Here is a 26,093-nt window from a genome sequence, read left to right on the forward strand (position 1 = left end):
GTATTCCATCTGTCATTTCTTTGCCCATTCTCCCAATCAGTCTACATCCCTCTGCAGATTTCCTGCTTCCACAATGCCACCTGCCTCTCTACCTACCTTTGTATCATCTGAAACTTGCCACAAAGCCATCAATTTTGTTATTCAGGTCATTAACATATAATGTAAAAAGTAGCAGAACCAACACTGACCTCTGCAGAGCACCTTGAGTCAGCAGTAGCTGACCAGGAATTGCCCCCATTTTATTTACACTCTTTGCCTTCTGCTAGTCAGCCAATTTTCTATCCATGCTGGTATTTTTCCTGTAATACCATGGGCTCTTATTTTGTTAAGCAGCCTCATGTGCAGCACCTTGTCAAAGGCTTTCTGAAAATCCAAATAAACACCGACTCTCCTTTGTCTATCCTTCCTGTTATTTCCTCAAGGAATTCCAACAGATTTGTCAGGCAATATTTTTCCTTCGGGAAACCATATTGCCTTCGGCCTATTTTATCATGTGCCTCCAAGTTCTGCGAAACGTCATAATTGATAACAGACTTTAATGTCTTGTCAACTACTGAAGTCAGGTCTCAATTAGCCTCAGGGTCATCAGTTGTCTATTACTTAGCCAACATTACATCCATGCTTTAACTCTGTTCTATGCCACATGTTCCAACTTATAGGAGGAGACTATTCAGCTCATAGGGTACACATTGACACCAGCAGAGCAAACTCACTTCTTCCATTTCTCTCTCATTCCCTGTATCCCTGCAACTATTCTCCCTTACCCAGAGGGCATGAACTCCCTTTTGCTTCTTCCGCCACTCGCCTATAACAAGGAGGTGGTTACCCTCGCAGCATGTCTTTGAGATGTGGGAGGAAAGCACAGAATCTAACAGTTAACCCGATGATAATGGAGGGAAAGACCCAAAATCTACACAGATAGCTATTGTGGTCAGGTTCACACTCAAACCACTGGAGCTGTGAGATGACAGCATGAACTGCTGTACCATTGTGCTTCTCTCAACCATGTGATTGTATTTCTCAGCATGCTTGAGTATGGTTCTTGCTCTGTCTTGTAGCTGGCACGCTACTAGATATTTCAAGCATGACTTTAAGTCATTATAGCAAAGTGATCTAAACAATTCCTGAGGGACCTGAATATATGCATTTCCTTTCATCATTAACATGTGAGTCACCTGTACAGAGTATGATAACTCTCTTTAAACTGCCACATAATGTTGTAAATAAATCAACGTAAGTAGAAGTAAGCAAGAGGTAATTACTAATGTCACACAGTACCATTTTTATATGTAGCTTTGGGGTGAAAAAGAACCAAGAATTCATGCATCAGAATTAGAAAATGATATTCCCCGGCTTATAAGAAAGGATGTTTAAAATGTGGTCAAAGTTTAACAAATAATGTTTTAAATCAGTCTAATTTTTAGTTAAAACAGTTCATTGAAATAAGCAGTTATCTGAAAATAGGTTTTGAGGCTACTATGGGAGCCATTAAGCAAACTCCATCTGATTTTGAACTTGAAAGAAATCTACAGTGGAGTTGTTCTTTCTTGCTGAGAACTACAGAAACTTTATTTTGCTTATCCAAAAACTTTTTTCCCTCAGTAATTTCACTGGTGGTTTTGGCCACTGCCATTTAAGGACAAAGTTTACTCTTCATTTATCTTTACTGTTAAATCTCACAGCATAAAGCAAAGAAAGCTTTGTTCACTCTACATATGTAACCAGAGTTTTTTTTCACGAAAACATTCCAGACCCGATAATCAAATCCAATTAATAGAGTCCTGCTAGTCATCAATTTCTTGAGGAACCTGAATATAAATATTTCCTTTCATCATCAACATGTATAGCAGGTGTGAATCACCTGTACAGAGATTTCTTCACTTGCCCAAACTGTTAAGTCTCAATTGATTATGATCCAAATATTGTTTCGTCGTTTCGTCACTTCAGAAACAATGTGTTTAAGAATGTTAATTAAATAATCAGAAGTATGTAACTAAACAATAAAGATTTTAGAATTTTGATACAAAATCCTAATCAACTCTATTTGAATCTCAGCCTGCTTATAGAGATTACTTATAGCATCACAGCTATTCAATTTTGAGTATTTAAGAACTAACTCCAGTGGGTAGAAATATTAATCCAGGCTGGGTATTTTTCTACCTTGTTGGCCTTTATTAGGTTATTCTGTTTCAAACGTATATACTTGGTCACATGGCTTTGTGAAGAATAATGGGAAAATTGATGTTTTATGCATTGTGATAAATTCTGAACATGTTGGAAGGAAACTCTCCAAGGTGAAGCAATAAATCATGTAATTTTATTGGGTACTGAAATTACTTAAGGTTTCAGCCAACAGCACTTTCCAAGACTAGAGCTGGCTCACCTGCACAGGTGGGAATCCTGTCAGAAGCACATCCAAGTAAGGAGATGCACTGCAGCTTATCTATGACGGTTAGCGTTTGAGAAAGCTACATCCAAATTCACCTTCTATAATGATTTTAGCTCAAGGGCAGCAAAAAGGAAGCCCACTGTCATTCGTTCAAGGGCAACTAGCAGCAAGAAATAAATATCAATGCTCCCAGGGATGCCAATAACTCACAAATTATTTAAAAATATTACTGCTGAAGGATCTTTCAACACTGTCACAGGTAAATTATGGGCCATTAATCTCAGAGATAAAAGCAGATATGCATAGATGGAATCTTATCCCCTTTTTAAGTTTAAATTCAAGGATAAATACTATAAAAATGAATATTCGTCCTCGGTTATTATATCTTTTCCGTACTTTACCAGTGGAGGTGGATGATAATCAATTCAGGGAATGGGACAAATGGATTTCCCGCTTCATTTGGCAAGGAAGGAAACCTAGAATTCGATATAACACCTTACAGTTAGGGAAGGAAAGAGGAGGTATGGTTCTTCCTTGCCTGAGAAATTATTTTTATGCCTCACAGATAACCCCTCTGTTATATTGGTGTAATAGGGAATATAAGGCTAGATGGAAGGAAATAGAATTTGGATTAGTTGACAGTTTTCCTCTTCAGGCCTCAATAGCTGACAAAGGATTGATGGCCCAGTTGGAAAAATTTAATAATGCTTGGATAAATCTTACATTAAAAGTATGGCAGAAGGTGGTTAATTCATGTGGAATTAATAACATGCTAAAACTCTTTAGATGGTGTGCATATGATACCGAATTCCTTCCCAACAGAGGAGATAAAAGATTTGAGCTATGGATAAAGAAAGGTCTTACAACCTACCTCTCATTTATAGATAAAAGAGTATTACAAAGTTTCCAAATCCTGCAGGACAAGCATGGCCTAGAACATAATGACTTTTTTAGGTACCTTCAAATACGAAACTATGTTAACCAGAGTTGTAGATATACAGACCTATCAACAGTAGAATTAGAATTTTTCAAGATTCTGAATTCGGCTTGCAGTTCAATACCTAGTAAATCAGTTTCTCGCCTATATAATGCACTCTCCCATGCTAAAAATGTAAATACACTGTATATTAAAGAGAAGTGGGAGAAAGAAGCGGGGTTGGTACTTTCAGAGGAGGCTTGGGGGAAAATCTGCAGCTCTCAATGGTCCTCGACTAATTCTTTGACTTGGAGAGAACATTGTTGGAAAAGCATTATAAGATACTTCAAGACCCCATATCAGGAGAAATATAAAGATACAAATGTGATGTGTTGGAGAAGGTGCGGCTCCAAGGAGGCAAATCATTTTCATATTTTCTGGGATTGCCCTAAATTAAGTCTATTTTGGGAAGGTATTCATAGAACATTAGTTAAGGTACTTAGGTCCCAGATACCTCTGAACTTTGAGACGCTCTATTTGGGGCATGTATTGTTCCTTGAACAGAAGGAAGATATAAAGTTGCTGCAGGCCCTCTTAGCGGCAAGTAAGAAATCAATCACTAGAAAATGGCTAAATCCAATACCACCTACATTAGAAGATTGGTACGAAATTATCTTGGAAATATTTAAAATGGAAAAGTTGACCTACTCCCTGAGAACTCAAAAAGAAACATTTTATCAAATCTGGAATAAATGGATTGAATATATAACCCCAATGCGAGCAGACTTTAGATGACTCTCCTGATGATTTATATTGCTCTTCTCATCAACACAGTAATATTGCTAACGTAAGCACCCCTAGTCTAAATGTTTGTTTTTTTTTTTTGGAAAATAGAGAATTAACACAAGTAAAGGGAAAGATTTGGGAATGGGATAAAAAAAATGAAAAAATTAAGTAAATAAGTACATAGGGATTGGATAATTATGTCTGCGGGCAGGAACAAGCATGAACAAATTGGGATATAAACACCTACAATGGTTGGTATATAGGCTTGTATGCAACATTTTGGACCAGTGGAAATGGTCCAGAAGGGTTGTATGGAAACTATTATTACCATTTTTCTTAACAACTAATTTCATTACTTAGCCTAATAGGTTAGATTTACCACAGTACATAATTATCTATTTAAATGTTTATTTTGCTTTTATATCATCTCAATGTGTACTTAAGAATGTATAAATAATTGTAGTTTTATACATATAAAAAAATGGAAAAGGTTATATGTGTGAAAAAAGTACATGATAATTGTGAACTCCTTATCCAAATAAAAATAAAATTAAAAAAAAAATTACTGATCTGTTGGAATTGCAGCAGGATTCTAACCAGACAGAGCACTGCATATTGATTCATATATTCATTCTGCTTGCTTATACTCATGACATTATTCCAAACTATTTGATGAAAATTACAGAAATATTGACTTCTTCCTTTCTGCCGTATTTTTTGAATCATCCAGAACAGCAAACTTCGTCGTTACGCATTTGAGTTGCAAATGAATAATGTCACGTACTTTGTACTGGCAGCTGATAATGAGCAGGATATGGAGGATTGGATTTCCACTTTGAACCGTATCCTGCAGATTAATCCAGAAGGATCTAGTCAGGAAAGAAAAAGTGTAGATCTTACAGATGTCAAACAGGATGAAACTCTAGGTAAGTTGATTCATTATGTCCATGCAATACGGTAGGTAAGGTATTGTTTGAATGAGCTGAAAAATTAATAATTGTTTTCACATCTCATTTAAACAGATTCTGCCATCCAAATATACTTTGTAGAGTGCTTGCAGTTATAAATATAGTACAATATAAAAGACAACAAAATACAAAATCTTTTCATGATAATCTAAAATATTACACTAATGTTTGAGAAGGGTAATTTGAAAGAAAAAAGTTTAATCTTGAATTTCCTCACATAATCATGCTTCAGTTATTCATACCTTTGGAAAAAAAAATCTAAACTTGTGATTTGTCCATCTTTTGGAGTTTCTTCAAAATTCAATCAGAATTCTGCTCATATTGTGGTGACGTTAGTCAGGAATAAATTGAAGCTTGCTAAAATAATTAAGTTGGCATAATCCTGACCAATGTTTGACTTCTTTGTTTTACAGAGAGTGAAATTACAGATACCAGCTTGAATGATGAAATAGATTCCTCGGAGGACACTCTCCATCCAGAATTAGCAAAGGTAACTGCCATCGCTGCTCTTAAATGCATCTATTCTGACCCCATTTATTTTCTTGGTTGATTATCCTCATTGAATTACAAAGTGAGGATTGAAAAATAAGAAATGACTTTTATTTAAACTCCAAAAATATGATTACCTTTTGTGAATAAAATTGCATTAAAATAAAGAGGACTTAAAAGCCAAGAGGTCATTTAAGGATGCTTTTAAAGTTAAGCATATTTTCAAAGCATTCAAATACTGTGTTTTTATCAATTTATTAAGAAACTGACTCCTAATTACTGAAGTAACTAATAATGAATAATATACTGTAGATAACTTCAGTTGTGTTCATCAAACTACCATGCTTAAATGTATTGAGGAATGTTGGGCAGAAGAAAGTAATTTCTTCTACAGACTGAAAAGGAAAAGACAGCCAGAAATAAATTTGTGTCACATAGAGACAATGACAGAAGCAATTATTACAACTGGGACTTGAAAAAAAGGTTAAAAACTAGAAATATCGATCTTCGATGTAAAGCTAATACAGACTATTTTTCTTTCTCTTCTATTATTTACAGTATATTGCAGAAACTGAGGAGACCATTAAGCTGTCCAGAAATGAAAACCGCATGAACCTATTTTCACTTGACCCTGATATACCTGTAAGAGAAATTTTTAGCATTGAAATTTTATGCCAATTAACAATATTTTTCTGTATTAACTACTGAAATTAATATTTCAAATGTGTTAGTACCAAAACTGATTTCCGAGTAATTGAGCAGCCAGGCAATATTTCCCAGGTCTCTACCAATGCTGCTATGGAACTAGCCGTTAAGTAACACACCTATCAAATTAGAAGAATTCATTAATATCATAGTCAAACTTGTGTGCACCACAAACTCTTGTATCATAATTCACAACTTGTTTTGTTTCTTTTGACTTTATTTACCAAATGGAAAACATTTATCAATCCGGACAAACTGAGTCAATCTTGAGGATCCTTTTTTTAAAATTTAAGAATGGCAATGACAGAGATTTTGGAAGAAAAACAAAATGCCGGAAACACTCAGCAGGTCAAAAGGCATCGATGGATGGGACACGGAGTTAATGTTTCAGATTAATTGACCAGAACAGGGCCATTGATCTGAAATGTTAACTTTAAATCTCTCACAACAGTTGTAACCTAACCTGTTGCATATATACAACTTCTGCAGTTATTTTTTACTTCTCAATTTCTGAATTATTTGGGCTCGTTTCATTTCAGCATTGCAGATGACTAATAGCATGATGTACTAAACTAGATTGATATACAGTAAAGTTCAACGTGAAAAAGCATAATTGCAAAGTCATAACAGAAACTTTACGAACATGTATTAATATTTTGTGGAAAATTCATGTGGTTTAAGTACAAAAGATTACGAGGAGTAATAATGGTGCAATTAGCATTGAAAGCGTAGAGTTTTAGATAAATGATTTTAAGTGGAGCACGTAGTTCCTAGTTTGCTACATTATGGCATGCATTGAGTGAGAATATGGTTGTTGTGGTTTGGTGCTTTCCATGATGGACCATTTTGCTTCGGGGCAGGCTTATGAAGTATGACAACTTGAATGCAACTGTAACCCAATACAAGTCAACGTATAATGGAAAAAAAGGGTGATGAAGATATTTGCAGTTTTTTGATATATCAACACGTTTTCACTTTGAAATGAAGATCAACTTTTCTCCATGTGTTTTGTCCTCTTGTACTCCAGTTAAAGGCCTTGCCTTTAGTCCCTCTCTCTCCACGTTATTTCTGGTGCTTGTGGTTGTGTTATAGAGCATAGAATAGTACAGGACAGAAGCAGGCTCTTTCACCCACAATGTCTGTACTGACCATGATGGCAAATTAAATTAGTTCACGCTGCATTTGGTCTATATCTATCCGCTCCAAGATCTCCTTGTAAATCAATATATCTCAGGTTCTGGCCATTCACTGAATACCTTTCTCATATATCTGACCTCCCAAAATGCAACACCTCACACGTCCCATTGTCTCTCTTCCATTCTCTGGACATGCTTAGTCTGACCAGCTCTACAGGTCACAACCCCTACATTCTTTTGTCCAGGTTCTTTTGTCTGTGTTCCCACTCAATGACCAGATCACCTTGTTTACAGTTTATCCACATGGTCACCTCTGTTTTACCTTATCAAAGGCATCCTCTTCCTTGCTTTTTCCCATGGCATGATGAGTTTATTTGCTCTCCCTTCTGTTCTAATGAAGGGCCTTAACTGGAAATGGTAACTGTGTTTTATTCCCACAGATATGGCCTAACCTGCTGAGTATTTTCGGCATCTTCTGTTTTTATGTTAGGGTTTGAGAATCTACATCTTTTATTATAATTTACTGGACACCGTCACCTTCAATCATCTCCATTCAAATTAACCATTTGATAATCTAACCAAAGTTGATTTTTTTTCTCATTATCCCACCTATGATTTCCCTATCTCAATGACCAATGTTTGCATGATCTTTTTCCTTCAGAAGGACTGGCCTAATTGCTTCAGTGATCACGTCTCTTTGACTTCCTGTCAAGCTTTTCCACAGGCCATCAACAGGAAACCAAGGCCGGATGCTTAGTGTGTTTGCATGACAGCTTCAATGTCGTCAGTTGTTCACTTTGACCTTCATTCCTCATCTAGGTTGTTCTATTTAAGATGAAACAAAATGCACAATGAAAATGAAGATGTGCCTGGAAAGTTATTGGAAGAACTTCTCTAAAATTGCACAATTAGCCTGTTTTAACCTTCTCTTCCAATTTGATTTATTTTCTTAAGCTGAATTATATTGACAGTCATTTTAGCTTGAAAATTACTGAAGGCAAAAATAGAAACTGTTTTATTACTAGATTGTTACAACCATTTATAGAATGAAATCTATTGCTCTAGCTCCCTCTGCAGATTGTTTGTAGCTCTGAATTCATTTGAAGAGAATGAATTTTTGTGAAATTAGTTCCTATCACCCTGTGAGCAAACATTAATTTTAAACATTGCAGAGTCTTCTTCCACTCTGCTTCATCAATGGCATTAACCTCAGGGAAGTGCCATTTAGATCTTAGAATGATTTGTTTTCATATTTTCAACAATAATTTCTTCAGTGTTACTGCATGAGATTTTAAAATTGTGGAATATTATAGAACCACAAAGATCTAAAAATACAGAGCATGGATTGTGCAGTATTAATCAGTCTATAAGATGCCCAAAGCAGCAATTTTCTATCATTCTGAAACACAAGATAAAGACAAAGCTCCTGGTCTGCGGAAGTTGCAAAGGATAGGGGATTTTAGGGATCGATGAAGTTGAAGTTGTATGGAATCAGGCACGTCAAGTAAATGGTTCAGATTGGATGAGGGATATCAAACGTCAAACACTGAGTAATGCTGGGAGGTGTTTTGGCACAAAATTAGGCCCAGGTCCAGTGTTAGGGGGCAATGTTGAAGGTGCATTTGGAGCCCAAACAACTTTACATTGAGGAACAGACTGAATTGCAAGAGATATAAAATCAATCCTTTGGACTCTTGCTTTGAAGCATGTAAAGCTATTACCTTTAAGTAATGTGGAAGAGCCACTTCATCATGAGCTCTCTGTGCCATTCACAAGTCTCAGATGTGTAAATTAATTTTGTACTTGATGTAAAAATGTGCAATGACAAATTTCATGACATATGTTGGTGATATTAAACTTGATTCTGATTCAATGCAGGCCCTTTGATAAAATTGCACATATCTGATACCCACCCCCCCATCCCCAACATCAAGTGCACGGAGCACTTCACACAAATTTTTGAAGCTGACTGTCTAACTATAGGAACTAAAGTGCCTTGATGGATTGGGTATAGGTCTTATAGTTTTGTTTTACTTGATTTATTCATTTTAATCTACATTACTACTTCTACCAATTAGCCTATCTATATTCAGTGTTCCTTTTGCGCTTTCACCCCAATTAGCAAATACCCAAGCAAATGTAGTATAATTTTTCTTTTTACAAACATGTAATACTTTAATTAATCTATGTTGAAATTTATTTGCCAATTACATGCTTTTTTCAGCAGCATTGTTAATGTCTTCCTGAACTTGTTGCAGTTTATAAAATTATTTTTGATACCCACAATTTGATATTTAATTTTGAAATTATACTGTACATTATGATCAATTATTTTCCCAGCACAGATTCCGCAGAGCACCATTCACACATTTTACAGGCTGAGCAGTGATCTTAATTTTGTTCCTTTTCTTGTCTGCTGACTCCGTCTCCTTTGATCTCGGTCACAGGACTACCTCAAGTGCCTTCTGAAGACTCAGGAAGATCCAAATGCAATAAATACATTGCATTACCTCCATCTATTTTATATGCTCTTATCTTAGTGTATTCAATATGGTTGATAAAGCTTTGCTCTTAAAATCTATTCTGAATGCAATCTGTTAGATTTTGGTTTTTTAGATACCTTTCAATTACATTATTGAATTAACTATTCTGTTATCCTTCCTTTGTGTAAAGTCCTTTTTCTATTTATATAATCTCTTAATTCATTTTAAAATCAATGATACAATCCTTTAGAACAAGACGTTTTACGCTGTACGAACTTGGTTTGTTTATCAGTTATCTCTTCCTTTCTATTTTAGTTATCTTTCTCTCATCAAAATCCTTCTTTCATTGCTATGCTCACTCTGTATGCCCAGCTCCTTACTCTAATTTCTCATCTCTTTTTTTCCTGATGAAGGATCTCATACCAAAATGGCACTGTTACTCTTTTCTGTAGATGCTAGCTAGCCTGCTGAGTTCCTCCAGCATTTTGTGTGTATTACTTTGATGTGCAGATTTTCTCTTGTTTGTCACTCTGTAAATAATCATTATTTCCACAATTACATGCATATATTTTGGTTACTAAAAGTACATGAAAAGTTATGATTTGCTCCAACCAGAATTATGTAGTTTTGCTTATCAACACTCTGGAGTGTGTTTGAATTTGGTACATTGAAATGGAAGGACACCATTGTAACAAATTTCCCAACCCCATAACCTGCTGCAATTTTATTATGCCTTAAATGGAAATACAATCAATATAGAATTAACGGAAATTGTTAAAGAAAACAAAATTGGATCTTTTTCAGTTTTTTTGTCTCCTTTAATCCAACACAATAACAATGTAACTTGCGCCACAATAAAAACTTGATCTTAAAGCATTTCATTCATTTCTACTGAAACCTTTTAGATTCACAAAGCACAGCGGCTGGACATCGCTGTGAACGAGCCTTTAGTGAAGCCGTACGAGCTGAAGCTGGGCAAACGCATCATGGTTGTATGCAAATCACTTGTCTTAAATCTTCAGGCTTGTATCAGTGATGCTGAAGGTGGAGCGCCAACTAACGTAAGCAAACCTTCCACTTCATGAATTCAAGCGAATCGTCATGTGTAATTTCTTTTAAAAAATTTAGTTCTAATGAAGTAGTAATTTTACCTTGGATTTTGTTGATTTTTAATTTCTGCTGTATTAAGTAATTACATTTTCTCAAATTATATTTTGTTGAATTTCCACTTGTTTACTGATTCATTCAACTTCAAAATTCTTAGAAAATATTTTCAAAAGTTGCTGATTTTCACTATTTTGAACAGGTAAATGGATGGATAATATGATATCCTCTCAAATCTTGTTCTGTATCTCCAAGCTGGGAGGAGAAAATACAACTAGAAGATCCATTCTTTGCACAACTCATTTGGCCAATTTTGTGGTCCAATCTTGCTATTCTAGAAAATGGGAGTCTTCGTTCATTCATAGAGCAATCAGATTTTGCTAATGCAGGTTGCTTGGAAAAATGCTAGTTAAAAGGCTGATCATACTGAAACAGTAGCACAGTGGTGCATCAGTTGGTTCTGTTGCCTCACAAATCCAAAGACCCAGGTTTGATTATCACCTTGGGTATTATCTGAGACCACAGTCTTCCTCTGGGACTTCTCTTGATGGATGACTGAATGTTATAATAGAAGTATCCACGGGAGAATCTACAGGCAGGCTTCTAAGAGCTTATCACTGAATACCTTATTCACTCAGGCTCTTCCGGCAGCCTATTCTTATTGAATACAACTTGACCTGTTCGAAATGAACTAGCTCAAACTCAAAACTGAGTTATTGTCAAATGCACAAGTACATGCACGTACAGGTGCAATGAAAAACTTACTTGCAGCAGCATCACAGTACAAAGCATCATACTGTATAAGCAACATTCACAAGAAAAATATAAATTATAAGACCATAAGATATAGAAGCAGAATTCGGCCATTTAGCCCACTGAGTCTGTTCCGCCATTTCATCATGACGGATCCAATTTTCCTATCAGCCCCAATCTCTTGCCTTCTCCCTGTATCCCTTCATGCCCTGACCACAATTATACACAATTTTTACAAGAAAAAATACAATTAAAACAAAATAAACCATCCATTTTACTGCAAAATGATCACGGTGTCCAGCTTCGCTGAATGCGTGGTTCAAGAACTAAATGGCGGAAAGGAGGTAGCTGCAAGAAGATATCACGGCCCAGGTGATGAGGATCTTTGATGATTGACATTGTCTTCTTGAGGCAGCATCTTGGTAGATATGAACAGTGGTGGGAGGGATGTGCCTGTGATATATTGGACAGAGTCTACAACATTCTGTAGCTTCCTAAATTCCTGTGTGTCTGTATTAGCAGAATATTGTTCACAGTATATCTATTGAAGATTATTTTCAGAGTAGTCAATGACAAGCTAAGTCTCCTTAACCTTCTAAAAAGTAAAAATGCTCTACTCTTTCCTTATGATTGCATCTATGTTCTGGGCCCAGAACAGGTCATCCAGTAAGTTAACAACCAAGAATTTAAGGCTGCTGACTCTCTCCACTACTGATTCCCCAATATAGACTGGTGCATGTTTGACCTCCTTCCCCTTCCAAAGTCAACAATTAGCTCTTTTGTTTTCCTGCAGTTGAGTGAAAGGTTATTGCAACACCATTCATTCAACCATCCATTCTATCATAAGCAGATTCATCACCACCTTTCATTCATAAAGTAGGTGATCTTGTAACAGAGTTAGAGATTGACAGGTGTGACATTGAGGGCATCACTGAGTCATGATCGAAAGAAGATTATAGTTGGGAGCTCAACATCCAAGGATATACATTGTTTTGAAAGGACAGACAGCTAGGGGATGGCATAGCTCTGTTGGTAAAAATGAAATCAATTCCTTAGAAAGAGGTGACATAAGATTGGAAGATGTAGAATCATTGTGGGTAGAGATAAGGAACTGCAAGGGTAAAAAGTCTGATAGGAGTTATATACAGGCCTTTGAACAGTAGCCAGGATGTGGATGACATATTACAGCGGGAAATAGAAAATACCTGTCAAAAGGGCACGTTATGGTAGTCATGTGGTATTTCAATATATAGGTAGATTGGGAAAATCAGGTTAGTACAAATTTTGGATCCCAAGAGGGAGAATTTGTAGAATGCCTATCAGATGGCTTTTTAGAGCAGCTTGTGGTTGAGCCCACTAAGAGATCAGCTGTTCTGGATTGGATGTTGTATAACCAGATTTGATTAAGTGGTTTAAGGTAAAGGAACTCTTAGGAGGCAGTGATCATAATGTGATAGAATTCACCTTGCAGATTGAGATGGAGAAGCTAAAATTGAATGTGTCCGTATTACAGTGGAGTGAAGGGAATTACAGAGGTATGAGAGAGGAGCTGGCCAAAGTTGATTAGAAGGGGGCACAAGCAAGGATGACAGCAGATCAGCAATGGCTGGAGTTTCTGGGAGCAATTTAGAAGGTGCAGGATAGATACATCGAATAAACAAAGTAGTCTAAAGGCAAGAAGACACAACCATAGCTGACAAGGGAAGTCAAAGCCATCATAAATGAAAAAGAAAGGGCATATATTAGAGCAAAAATGAGTGGGAATTACAGGATTGGGATGCATTTAAAAACTAATAGAAGGTAACTAAAAAAGTCATTAGGAGGAAAAAGATGAAAAATGAAAGTAAACTAGTCAATAATATCAAATAGGATACCAAAAGTTTTTTTCAGATATATAGAGTTATAAGGAGGTGAGAGTGCATATCAGATGACTGGAAAATGACGCTGCAGAGGTAGTAATGGAGGACAAGGAAATGACAGATGAACTGAATAAGTATTTTGCATCTGTCTTCACTGTAGAAAGCACTAGCCATATGCCGGAAGTTCGAGAGTATCAGGGAGCTGAAGTGAGTGCAGTTGCTATTACTAGGGAGAAAGGTGCTTGGGAAGCTTGAAAGTTCTGAATATTGATAAGTTACCTGGACCCCAGTGTTCTGAAAGAGCGACCTGAAAAGGTTATGGCGGTATTAGTAATGATCTTTCAAGAATCAGTAGATTCTGGCATGGTTCCAGAGGACTAGGAAATTGAAACTATCATTTCTCTCTTCAAGAAGGGAAGGATGCAAAGAAAGGAAATTATAGGCCAGTCAGTTTGACCTTAATGGTTAAGAAGATGTTGGAATCATTGTTAAGGATGAGGTTTTGGGGTACTTGGAAGTACATGGCAAAATAGACCAAAGTCAACATGGTTTCCTTAAGGGAAAACTTTGGCTGACAAATTTGTTGGAATTCTTTGAGGAAATAACAAACAGGATGGATAAAGGAGAATTGATAGATGGTGGATTTTCAGAAGGCCTTTGACAAGGTGCTGCAGATGAGGTTGCTTAGCAAGATAAGAGCCCATTGTATTGCAGGAAAGATACTAGCATGGATAGAGCATTGGCTGATTGAAAGGAGGCAAAGAATGAAAATAACATAGAAACATAGAATAAAGGAATTCTTTTCTGATTTGCTGCTGAAGGTTAGCAGTGTTCCACAGAACATGGTATGTGGACTGCTTTTTATGTTGTATGTCAGTGATTTGGATGACAGAATTGATGGCTTTGTGGCCAAGTTTGTAGATGATACGAAGATAGGTGGAGGGGCCGATGGTGTTGAAACCGGGGGGGGGGGGGGGTGGTGTTGCAGAAAGACAGATTAGGAGAAGGGGCAAAGAAGTGGCAGATGGAATACTGTGTCAGGAAGTGTATGGTCATGCACTTTGATAGAAGGAATAAAAGCACATACTATTTACTAAACAGGTAGAAAATTAAACAAAAATCTGAGGTGCAAAGGACTTGGGAGATCATGGTGCACAATTCCCTAACGGTTAATTTACAGTTTGAATCTGTGATGTGGAAGGCAAATGCAAAGTTAGCATTCATTTCAAGAGGACAAGAATAGAAAAACAAGAATGTAATGCTGAGGCTTTATAAGGCACTAGTCAGGCCTCTCTTGGAGTACTATGAGCAGTTTTTTGGCCCCTTATCTAGGAAAGGATATTTTGGCATTGGAAAGGATTCAGAGTATGTTCATGAAAATGATTCCAGAAATGAAAGACTTATAATATGAGGTGTGTTTGATGGCTCTGGGCCTGTAGTCGCTGCAATTTAGAAGAATGTGGGGGTTCTCATTGAAACCTATGGAATGTTGAAAGGCCGAGATAGACTGGATGTGGAGAGGATGTTTCCTATAGTGGGGGAATCCCAGACCAAAGGGCACAACCTCAGAAAAGAGGGACATTCACTTAGAACGAAGATAAGGGGGATTTCTTTAGCCAGATGGTGGTGAATCTATGGAATTCATTGTCACAAATGGCTGTGGAGGCCACTTGCGTATTTAAGGTGGAGGTTGATAGATTCCTGATATCTCAGGACGTGAAACGTTACAAGGTAAAGGCAGGAGAATTGGGTTGAGACGGAAATGGATTAGCAATGATCAAATGGTGGAGCAGATTCATTGGGATGCTTCCAGCAATAGTAGTGCCATCAGCAAAATCAAAAATAGTATTTCATCTGCTTAGCCACACAGTCATATATGTACAGAGAGTCTAGAGAGCAGGGGCTATATGTGCAGTCTTAAGATGCACTGGTGTTGATGATTAGCGAGGAGAAGGTGTTGTTACCAGTCCTCACTAACTGAGATCTGCTGATGAGGAAGTCGAGTATCCAGTTGCAAAGGGAAGTACATAGGCCCAGGTCCTAAAGCTTGATAATAAGTGGATAGCATGCTGGTGTTGAACGCTGAGCTGTAGTCAATGAACAGCAGCCTGATGTATGAGTTTTTGTCATCCAGATTTTCCAGAGCACAGTGAAGAGTAGAGAAATTGCATCTGTTATTGACGTATTCTGGTGACAAGGAAACTTGAATAGATACAGGTAATCTCTGAGGCAGGAATTCATTTGTCCCATATTGAAGCACTTTATCACATTTGATGTTAGTGCTGCTGGAGGGTAGTCACTGAGTCAGGTTGCCACACTCTTCCTGGGCACCAGGATAATAGATACTTTTTTGAAGCAATTGGAAAACTCACGCTACAGAAGCAAGAAGTTGAATATGTTCAAAAAATACTCCAGTTAGTTGGTTCATACAGATCTTTAGTACTCAGCTAGATACACTGTCTGGAACAGGCTGATTGGACATTGCTTCAGAGAATGAAATTACAGGGCTGTCTGGAAGTGTGGGGATTTGACTAGTTGTCCCTATCAATATGTGTATAAAAGACATTGAGCTCATCCGAGAGTGACTGACCATTGCCACTTATGCTCAGTTGTTTTAGTTATATAGATAGCAACATTTTGGCCACAGATTTTGACATGTAACCTTTGCTAAAATCACCTTTATGGACCTTATATTAGAGTAGTATTCTTTTCCACAGTGGTATTTTTCTTCATAAAGTAGTTTGCTCATGTTCACAGCCTGTCACATACAACGAGGCCACATAGCAAAGGTGATGGTGGAGCAGAGAGCAAATACCTTAAAGAATAGTCAAAAAAGGCAGAGGACAAAAATGTCTGGAAACTCTCAAACGTTTGGTAATGGCCCCCCTTCTCTATTCCCCATCCCCTTTTTCCTCTCTCACCTTATCTCCTTGCCTGCCTATCGCCTCCATCTGGTGCTCCTCCCCCTTTTACTTTCTTCCATGGCCTCCTGTCCTCTCCTATTAGATTCCCCCATCTCTAGCCCTGTACCTCTTTCACCAATCAACCTCCCAGTTCTTCACTTCACCCCTCCCAGTTTCACTTATCACCTTGTGTTTCTTTCTCTCCTTTCCCCACCTTCTATCTCCGACTCCTCATCTTTTTTTCTCCAGTCCTGCTGAAGGGTCTCGGCCTGAAATGCTGACTGTTCTCGTTTCCATAGATGCGGCCTGGCCTGCTAAATTCTTCCAGCATTTTGAGTGTGTTGCTTGGAAACTTCTTGATTATTCTAAATTTTGTGATATTGCTTCATTTATAATTAACAACCTTTAATTTTCTATTCTTTTTGTGTAGATTGAACCATTCTTCATCAGTCTTTCCTTGTTTGATATCCGAGAAAACAGAAAAATATCTGCAGATCTGCATGTGGATTTAAACCACGAGAGTGTGAGACAACTGATCATGGGTTCACTGGCCGTGGCAGAAAATGGAGAGAAATATGTTGCTGGAGGAGTGAAATCTGGAGAGCCACAGTTAGAGGGCTTTCCTGAAGAATGGTTAAAATACCCAAAACAGGTAACAAATTGTGCACCCCTGTTCACCTTTCTTTGATTGCTGGATTCCAACAGATCAAATATAAGTTGATGGTCTGGAGTGGCCTGGGGCGGGTGAGACCCATATAGTTACTACCAGCCACAGGCTAAACTTGCTCTTAACTTGAGTGGATCCCCTGATGAGAACTTCCTGTGTGAAGGCAGCTCTGACTTGACCTGTGGCCTCTGAACTACACAGAGCTTTCATATTATAAATCTTTTAAGCCACGTGACCTTGATGAACAAATAGCTGTCAAACAGCTTGAATAAATGTACATTCAGAAACATTAAAAAATGATTAAAAATAAAGTATACAGTTTAAAAAATGTGGAGCGTTTTTAAGTAACTTTTAAAAATTGAAGTGCATGCAAATTAATCCCATTGAGAAAACGTAAGCCACCTGAAACTTTCCGCTCTCACTCATAGGAGTTTCTCTACAGTTTAATGAATTATTACGGAACAAATCCTGAGTTTATTCTGCGGCCAGATTTTCATGCTAAGATTATGCGACGCTATATGAAGCTAACATTTTTTCACAGAACTCCATGAATCATTCAGCACTGGAGATCCATTTTAGTAATGGTGGCTAGACCTTTGAAATTTCAACACTGTTCTTTCCTGACCAATGCATTGGAAAGACTGGTGGTTTCCCAGGAAAATACCCAGAAACCCTGCTTATGTAGCTGAATATCAATGTTCATCGAGATTGCAATTTATGAAGGGCCACTTATTGCTCGTCATGCTGAATACATACTCCCTGATATGCAGATTTCAAAAGTTGCTGCAGAATATTACTTGTGTTTCAAAGCTTATTGTTGGTTTACATGAAAGATGTCTTGTTGCCATTTGGCTTTCACAGTCTTGAAGTGGTTTTTAATGATATTGCAAGCTTCCAATTCCAGTTTGTCAGAAGTTGAAATCGCTGTGAAATGAACAATTGATAAGGTTAATCAATGTTCAGTCCCTGATCTCTGGTAATTGTCAAGTTGACAAATTATATAGTGAAAATAATTATTGCTTCATAAAATGAGACTTTTCACTGCTCATAATTCTTACTGATAGACTAAATTGGAAATGAGAAAGTAAACATCATAAATTCTTTGTACAAGTTTGATATGTTGCTTTTAAATCAATGACTCTAAGCTCTTGCACAATTATGAATTGAACGCTATAACTCACTTCAAATAACATTGTGAAGCAATGTTCATTCACCTTTGGGAACTGTTCAAGCGCTCCATAAAAATATGTTGCAGGCCTATTTTCTCATATAGACGACAAAAGTGGATTAAGGCTTGCCGTTCATTGCATAGCTGTAGCAAAAATAAAATGGATTGTATTTAAGGTATATTTACCTTCCTAACTCCTGGGTGTTCAAGATAGAAGCAATGAAAGTTGTATGATTGGCACATTTATTGTCATTGGTAGTGCAGCACATTTGGTTGATGCATTGCAATCATACTAGAAGGTGGAAATATGTGAAATATATAACAGGCAGGGTTGTGCTGACAGCTAGCTGGCAGTCCTGTAGAGAGCCATTGGTTACTTACAGTATAGCTGTCAATGCATTCCCGATTTTGGGTGTATGCACTCAAAAATGGAAGTGCACAATGACAATAAGGCACAGTTCTGAATGTACAGTCCCTGGCCTTTCACTTGCCATTGAATCCAGTGATATTTCATAATTTACTGATTTAAAGACCAGGAACCCCAGACATTCTTTATGCCAGGCCCCTTGGCTTTATGGCAGACAGGCTGACGGATCTAGTGGTGTCACATTCTTATCAATACGATTGCTGTCCTTAATTTAAAAAGGGGGTAGGTGTGGAAATGTTTATTCAAGGCCTCCATAGTATGAGCACAGCAGGAGGTGGATTCTCCAGGTGTGATGGAGTGACCCACTCATTTGAGCAATGCAGAGATAAAATTCTGTTCAGAGCTGCTTGCTCATCCTTGGACGCCAGTTTACCTAACCATTTCAATAAGTGGAACAGCATTCATTCAATGACGTACAACAATCAGCACACATGGACTGGTAGGGAAAGGCATGAGGGATTTTTACGTATCAACTAGCTTGTCTCTGCTGATTAGTGGTGGGCTATGCTGTTGTTAAGGATTGTGGTGTGGAGAGGGGGATTCTTATTTTGGCAGGTTCCTCATGAAAATCATCTCTATTTCATGCAGCCCTTTAAAGCTTAACTAGTCAATGCTTTCTGCCCCCCCCCCACCCAGATAGGAGAAGAGGTCATAATATATTGTTAGAAGCCTCCTCTTCTGACACTGTCCCCACCTGACAAAGCATGTTTGCATGGATAGAAGCTCAGTGCTATTGCAAATCCCAATACACAAGATGGCATCTATTCAATGAAATCAAAGTAGGTGAAATGATCTCTCTATGAATTACAGTGTCTGGGTGACCCATCTGATGCTGTGGTCAGCACCAGACTGGGAAATACTACAGGTACCTGCTGTAAGATTTTGTGGCATTGAAATTAAGAGTCACTGTTGCCTTGTTCACAAAGGAAATGTAGGTAGAGGCACAAAAGTAAGGCTGAAGGTTTTTATGCAGCATGTACGCCTGAGATAACAACCAGGGAAAGGCTGAACCTGTGAATGTGTTATCCAAGCGGTTCAGGTAGGAGCCAGTATCTGATGAATCTCTGGAATTAAGCGAGTATCCTTGGCTCATGCCTCAATGTCCCAGGACCACCTTTTACCATATCACCACTGAGGAACTCAAGAGATGAGAATGTCCGTTGTGAAATGCTGCAAAAAGCACACCCGATGAAAGGCCTTGGCCAGAAACGTTGGCTATTCTCCTCCATAGGTGCTGCCTGACTTGCTGAGTTCCTTCAGCATTTTGCGTGTGTTGCTCAAGACTTTCAGCATCTGCAGAATCTCTTGTGCCTTCTTATTTTAAACGTGCTGGATATATTTCAGATGTTTGAGTAGCTTGGAAGCTGTCATTCAGGTCTCCCATCATCAGCAAAGTGACCCTTTAGGTATTAATGAATGCAACAGAGTACCACGATATATTCTAGCTTGCAGGGCTGTTCACTGGTGGTTGACAGTTGTATCCTAAAGCTCCACATTATTTTGCTAAGGATGGAAATAAATGTTGTATGAACAATGATTTAAGTGGGTGCTTGGCTCTTGCTGAAAGGAATGTCACACAAGCTGATGTGAACAGTGCATGGAAGTTTCACATTCTGTTTCTCAAAGCATGTTATTTCACACAAAAATTATTGCTTGACTCCACTTTACAAGTTAGCTATATTTTTACAAATCAAATTAGGTGCTAACCAGTGCACCTTATAGACTTTCTGTGACTGGTATCTGTCCTGTTTGCAGTATCTGTCATGGTCCGGTCCGTGAAGACCGTATTCCGGTTCACGGTCCGGTCCATCAACCCTTGCTCCAGGTTTTCCTGTCTACCCTGTTTCTGTTCTTGTTGAGCTCTAATTAAGGCAGCTGATGCTCGTTGGGGCTGGCTGCATAAATACCTCCAGAGACCAGGGTGTGGCTGCTGCATTGTTCTTGTCCTTACTCCTTGTATCCCTTCCTCTGCCTTCTGTTTCCTCGCCTGAAGCCCTGCCTTGTCTTGCCGGTAACTCTTGCCTCGCCTGAAGTTCTCATCTCGCCTTGCATTGCCAGAAGCCTTGCCTTGTCTTGCTGTCTTGTCCTGGAGCCACCCTGTACCTAGCTCCCTTCCTGTCCCTAGCCTCCGTCGGGTAAGCCAGGCTGTATTGCCGTTACCTACGGTTGGTTCTGTCCCTTCCTGTCCCTTGCCTCCGTCGGGTAAGACAGGCCGTATTGCTGTTACCTATGTTTGGTTCCGTCCCTTGCCTTCGTTGGGTGGAGTACCGCACCCTGCCCAAGAGGAGCTTCCAGTCTTCTGCCTCCCGCCTCCAGCCTTGCCTCGCCTCAAGTCTCGTCTCCAGCCTCCTGCCAAGCTTCGCCTCAAGTCTCAAGTCTCCAGCCTCCTGCCTAGCCTCAAGCCCGAAGACTCCAGCCTCCTGCCTCCTGCCAAGCCTCATCTCTAGTCTCTAGCCTCAAGCCTGAAGACTCCAGCCTCCTGCCTCCTGCCACGTCTTGCCTCAAGTCTCTAGCCTCTAGCCTCAAGCCTGAAGACCCCAGCCTCCTGCCTCCTGCCAATCCTCGTCTCTAGCCTCAAGCCTGAAGACTCCAGCCCCCTGCCTCCTGCCAAGCGTCGTCTCTAGCCTCAAGCCTGAAGACTCCAGCCCCCTGCCTCCTGCCAAGCCTCGCCTCTAGCCTCAAGCCTGAAGACTCCAGCCTCCTGTCAAGCCTCGCCTCCAGCCTCAGGCCTGAAGACTCCAGCCTCATCCTGCCTGCCAGCCAAGCCTCATCCTTGCCTAGTTCTGGGGTCTGAGCCAGAGGCAAGACCCAGGTACTGGGTCCTTGTTCAGTCTCCTGCCCGGAGTCCAAGCCCAGGCTCCTAGCTCTCTTGTCCAGTCCTGTTCCAGGTTCCTAATTTTCCTGTCCATGTCCTTGTTCTCGCCCTGTATCCTAGTCCTGTCCCTTGTACCTCAGTGTCTGTGTCTTGCACTTGGGCCCTTTCCCAGCCACCGCCCTATGACAGTATCAGACTTGGTACTCTGAACTCTAGAGCAGAAACAGACCATTTCTGTTCTAGTATGGTTCTTGGAATCCTGTGCACATCACAGAATCCAAATTGTGCATTAGGGGGCCTCCTAGCTAAAACGGTGCAATACCTTGACCACTCAATAGTAGCTAAAATGTTGTTCATCAGTAAGTTCACCATGCACATTTCTGAAGCTTTCATCAGCTAGTTGCTGCTGATTTTGACAACGTTAAATTGACTCTTGATTGCTTCATTGCTGTATTTACATGATTATGTTCAAAGCCATCTATAATTGTTTTATTATTACTGGTGTGCATCAACAAGTATAATCTAAAACAATTAAATTGATTTATTATTTTGATGTGAAAATATAATGGGCTATAAATATTCTCCCACATATTCTTTATGGTAATGTGCAAAATTAGACAATGATAGATAACCTCGGACAGAAAATATACAGACATTTGAATCACTAATAAACTGAGTTGTTGACTTGAATCTTTTTTTTTCCCAATTATAATAGTTATAGAAAGCTGTGGTCAGTTTAGTGTCCATGTTAGTGATGAAATTTTCTTTATTTTTTGGTCACTGTTTATTCATTAGAATTGATGTTTACAGTATTTGGCAGTTTTGACAAAGTGATGTATATCCCCTGGTGGTAACAATTATTAAATTGTATGGAAATATTTGACTACCTTTCTTCACAGACTAATTATTAGAGTAATGTGTAAATCAAGGAATAAGTTCATGGGTCAAATTTGAAAACTGGTGAAATATAGTGAGCATAAACATCGCTTAACCAGTCGAAGCAGGATTCTTGAGTTTATAAAAAACACTCCTTAATGTTATTGGAAATTGTATTGGGAATATTGGATGATACAGGGAGCTGTATGAGACACATTTTTAACTGAGGTTCCTAACGTATGTGAAATCATTCAACAAATTTTGGCAGATTGGACTACCTTCTTTGCATATCCCAGAATAATTCCCCTAGTTTGGTTGCTCATGGAAACAGCTGAAAATCTGGAGCTGTAATTGTTAATTGGCCTGTCTCTCAGACTTGCCATGAGTTCAAGTGCAGTACTTGTATCTGGCTCTTTTATCAGTAAATACATGGAGAAAAACACAAACTATCAGAAAGCATAGTGTTTTGATAATTGAATGTAAAATTAGCAATGAATTCCTTTTAAGTATGTGGTGGTCTGGCTCCTTTGTTTGTTATTATCTCATTTCAGGGCTTAATTTGACCTTGGAATACAGAAATTTTTCATTTCATCCCTCAAGTTCTTCCTTAGTACTTTGATTAATTAAAAGCTAGCATAAAAATTGTCTGAAGAAAAGAATTCCAAGCTTTCACCATCAATAGTGACTGGTGCATCCAAAATGACTTTTGAAAAGCCTGGTCTAATCTTTAAGCTGCTCGGTCTAGTCTGCCAAATGAGCAGAAAGGACGTATCCCTCTATGTGCCAATAAATTCCCCAAATTACCGTATCTCCAAAACTTTACTTCAATCACCCAACTATCCTTTAACCTTCTTAACATATGGAAAGTTTGTGTACTCCAAGAATCATTCTGGTAAATCTGTCTTACCTGCATTCCTTTAAAGATCAATATCACATTTAAGACTGGCATCTATAACTGCGCACAATCTTCCAGTTGTGGTTTATACCTGGCTTTCCCCCTCCACCTCTAAGAACCACGTTCAAACAAGCCCTTTCATTTATTTAGAGATACAGTGTGGTACAGGTACTTCCAGCCCAATGAGCCGCACGGGCAGCAACCCACCTGTTTAACCCTAGCCAAACCACAGGACAGTTTACAATGACCAATTAACCTAATAACCATTGGAATGTGGGAGCAAGCCAGAGCACCTGGAGGAGAAACCTGCACGTCATGGGGAGGACGTACAAACTCTTCACAGTTGACATCGGAACTGAACTCCAAACTCTGATGCACTGAGCTGTGATAGTGCTGCACTAAATTCTACACGACTGTCTTTGAATAACGCATTCAATGAAATGTGAAGCTTTTGGGGTAACTTTGATCTGTGTCTTTGCTATTGCTTGGCACACGCTTGGGCTCGGTGATGGCGTTTTTTTTGCTGGTGGGGGGAGGGGGATTGTTGCTCGCTGCTGCTTACGCCCGGGAGTGGGGAGCTGGCGGGTGGCGGTTCTCACGTTTAACTGTCATTCATTCTTTGGGGCACTTTTTTTTCGTGGATGTTTGTGATTATAAAGCATTTCAGGCTGTATATTGTATACATTTCTCTGACATTAAATTTGACCTTTGAACCTTGAACTTTTGAACATGGTCATAAAAAGAGAAAATGCTGGAACCACTCGAAAGGCAACATTTGCAGAAAAAGGAATGGAGTTAGAATTTTGGGTCTTGGATCTTTGTCAGAACGGGGAAAGAGAAATGTAAATGTTTAGTCAGCAGAGTAGATGGGGAAGAGGACGGGTGGGAAATTCTCACTTCTGATATCTTCTCCTTTAACCCTGTCATTTTTATTTGGTAATACTTCTGTGAAGCAGCTTGGGATTTTTTTAAATCTATTTTGATGCAACTAATTCCAAGTAACTTATAGTTAACTGAGCAGGTTTCAAAACTGATGACTAATATCTAGAGCAGATTACTGCAAAAGCAGCAAAAGGAGAATATAATATATTTTACTATAAATTTATTTGATCATTCTGCAGAACAGTACCAGTTAACTGAAAACAAACTTTTGATGTACTATAATTAATTAACACTTGCCTTAGTCATGTTAGTAATAATATCTGAACGCTTGAGGAATAGAAGTATACATGTTTGGGTTTAATATGTGCCTTTTTCCAGTTGGAATATTAAGAGTGAGGTTCACTTTGACTACCTTATAAGAACAGTATAAACATACACAATGTCTGAGGTAAAAGTCAAAGTTGAAGTACAATTTATTATCAGAATACATATATGTCATAGAAACATAGAAAACCTACAGCACAATACAGGCCCTTCAATCCACAAAGTTGTGCAGAACATGTCCCTACCTTAGAAATTACTAGGGTTACCCATAGCCCTCTATTTTTCTAAGCTCCATGTACCTATCCAAAAGTCTCTTAAAAGACCCTATCGTATCCACCTCCACACCATTGCCGGCAGCCCATTCCACGCACTCACCACTCTCTGCGTAAAAAAAAACTTATCCCTGACATCTCCTCTGTACCTACTCCCAAGCACCTTAAACCTGTGTCCTCCTGTGGCAGCCATTTCAGCCCTGGGAAAAAGCATCTGACTATCCACATGATCAATGCCTCTTATCATCTTATGCATCTCTATCAGGTCACCTCTCATCCAAGGTGAAAAGGCTGAGTTCACTCAACCTGTTTTCATAAGGCATGCTCCCCAATCCAAGCAACATCCTTGTAAATCTCCTCTGCACCCTTTCTATGGTTTCCACATCCTTCCTGTAGTGAGGCGACCAGAACTAAGCACAGTACTCCAAGTGGGGTCTGACCAGAGTCCTATATAGCTGCAACATTACCTCGCGGATCCTAAATTCAATTCCACAATTGATGAAGGCCAATACACTGTACGCCTTCTTAACCACAGAGTTAACCTGGGCAGCTGCTTTGAGCGTCCTACGGACTTGGACCCTAAGATCCCTCTGATTCTCCACACTGCCAAGAGTTTAACCATTAATATTATATTCTGCCATCATATTTGACTTTCAAAATGAACCACTTCACGCTTATCTGTGTTGAACTCCATCTGCCACTTCTCAGCCCAGTTTTGCATCCTATCAATGTCCCGCTGTAAGCTCTGACAGCCCTCAACAATATCTACAACACCCCCAAACTTTGTGTCATCAGCAAACTTACTAACCCATCTCTCTACTTCCTCATCCAGATCATTTATAAAAATCACGAAGAGTAGGGGTCCCAGAACAGATCCCTGAGGCACACCACTGGTCACTGGCCTCCATGCAGAATAGGACCTGTCTACAACCACTCTTTGCCTTCTGTGGGCAAGCCAGCTCTGGATCCACAAAGCAATGTCCCCTTGGATCCCATGCCTCCTTGTCACCACATACAACCCTGAGATTTTTTTTCCTGCGGGCATACTTCGCAAATCTATAGAACAGTAACTGTTAACAGAACCAATGGACAACAAGTTGTGCAAATAGAGATATAATAAATAAATAATAAATAAATAATATTAATAAATGCAATAAGTAACAAGCATGAAATAAGAAGATAAAAGAGTCTTTAAATGAGTGTAGTTATCTCCCTTTGATCAAAAGCCTGATAGTTGAGGGGTAGAACCTGTCCTTGAACTTGGTGGTGCAAGTCC

The 26,093-nt window shown here is 38.8% G+C and overlaps 1 protein-coding gene across 5 annotated transcripts in view; it reads left to right on the plus strand.

The window, feature by feature from the left end:
* The window catches only part of dock10 (dedicator of cytokinesis 10), a 299,700-nt gene that overhangs the window by 189,572 nt on the left and 84,035 nt on the right, over positions 1 to 26,093 (plus strand). For all 5 annotated transcript variants that reach the window (XM_063045871.1, XM_063045867.1, XM_063045869.1 and 2 more), the window contains 5 exons: positions 4,822 to 5,017; positions 5,473 to 5,549; positions 6,107 to 6,190; positions 10,778 to 10,933; positions 16,922 to 17,143. In XM_063045871.1, the coding sequence (XP_062901941.1) occupies positions 4,822 to 5,017; positions 5,473 to 5,549; positions 6,107 to 6,190; positions 10,778 to 10,933; positions 16,922 to 17,143 (735 nt within the window). The remainder of the gene's footprint in view (positions 1 to 4,821; positions 5,018 to 5,472; positions 5,550 to 6,106; positions 6,191 to 10,777; positions 10,934 to 16,921; positions 17,144 to 26,093) is intronic.

This window comes from Mobula hypostoma, chromosome 4, assembly GCF_963921235.1.
Source record: "Mobula hypostoma chromosome 4, sMobHyp1.1, whole genome shotgun sequence".
NCBI lineage: Eukaryota > Metazoa > Chordata > Chondrichthyes > Myliobatiformes > Myliobatidae > Mobula > Mobula hypostoma.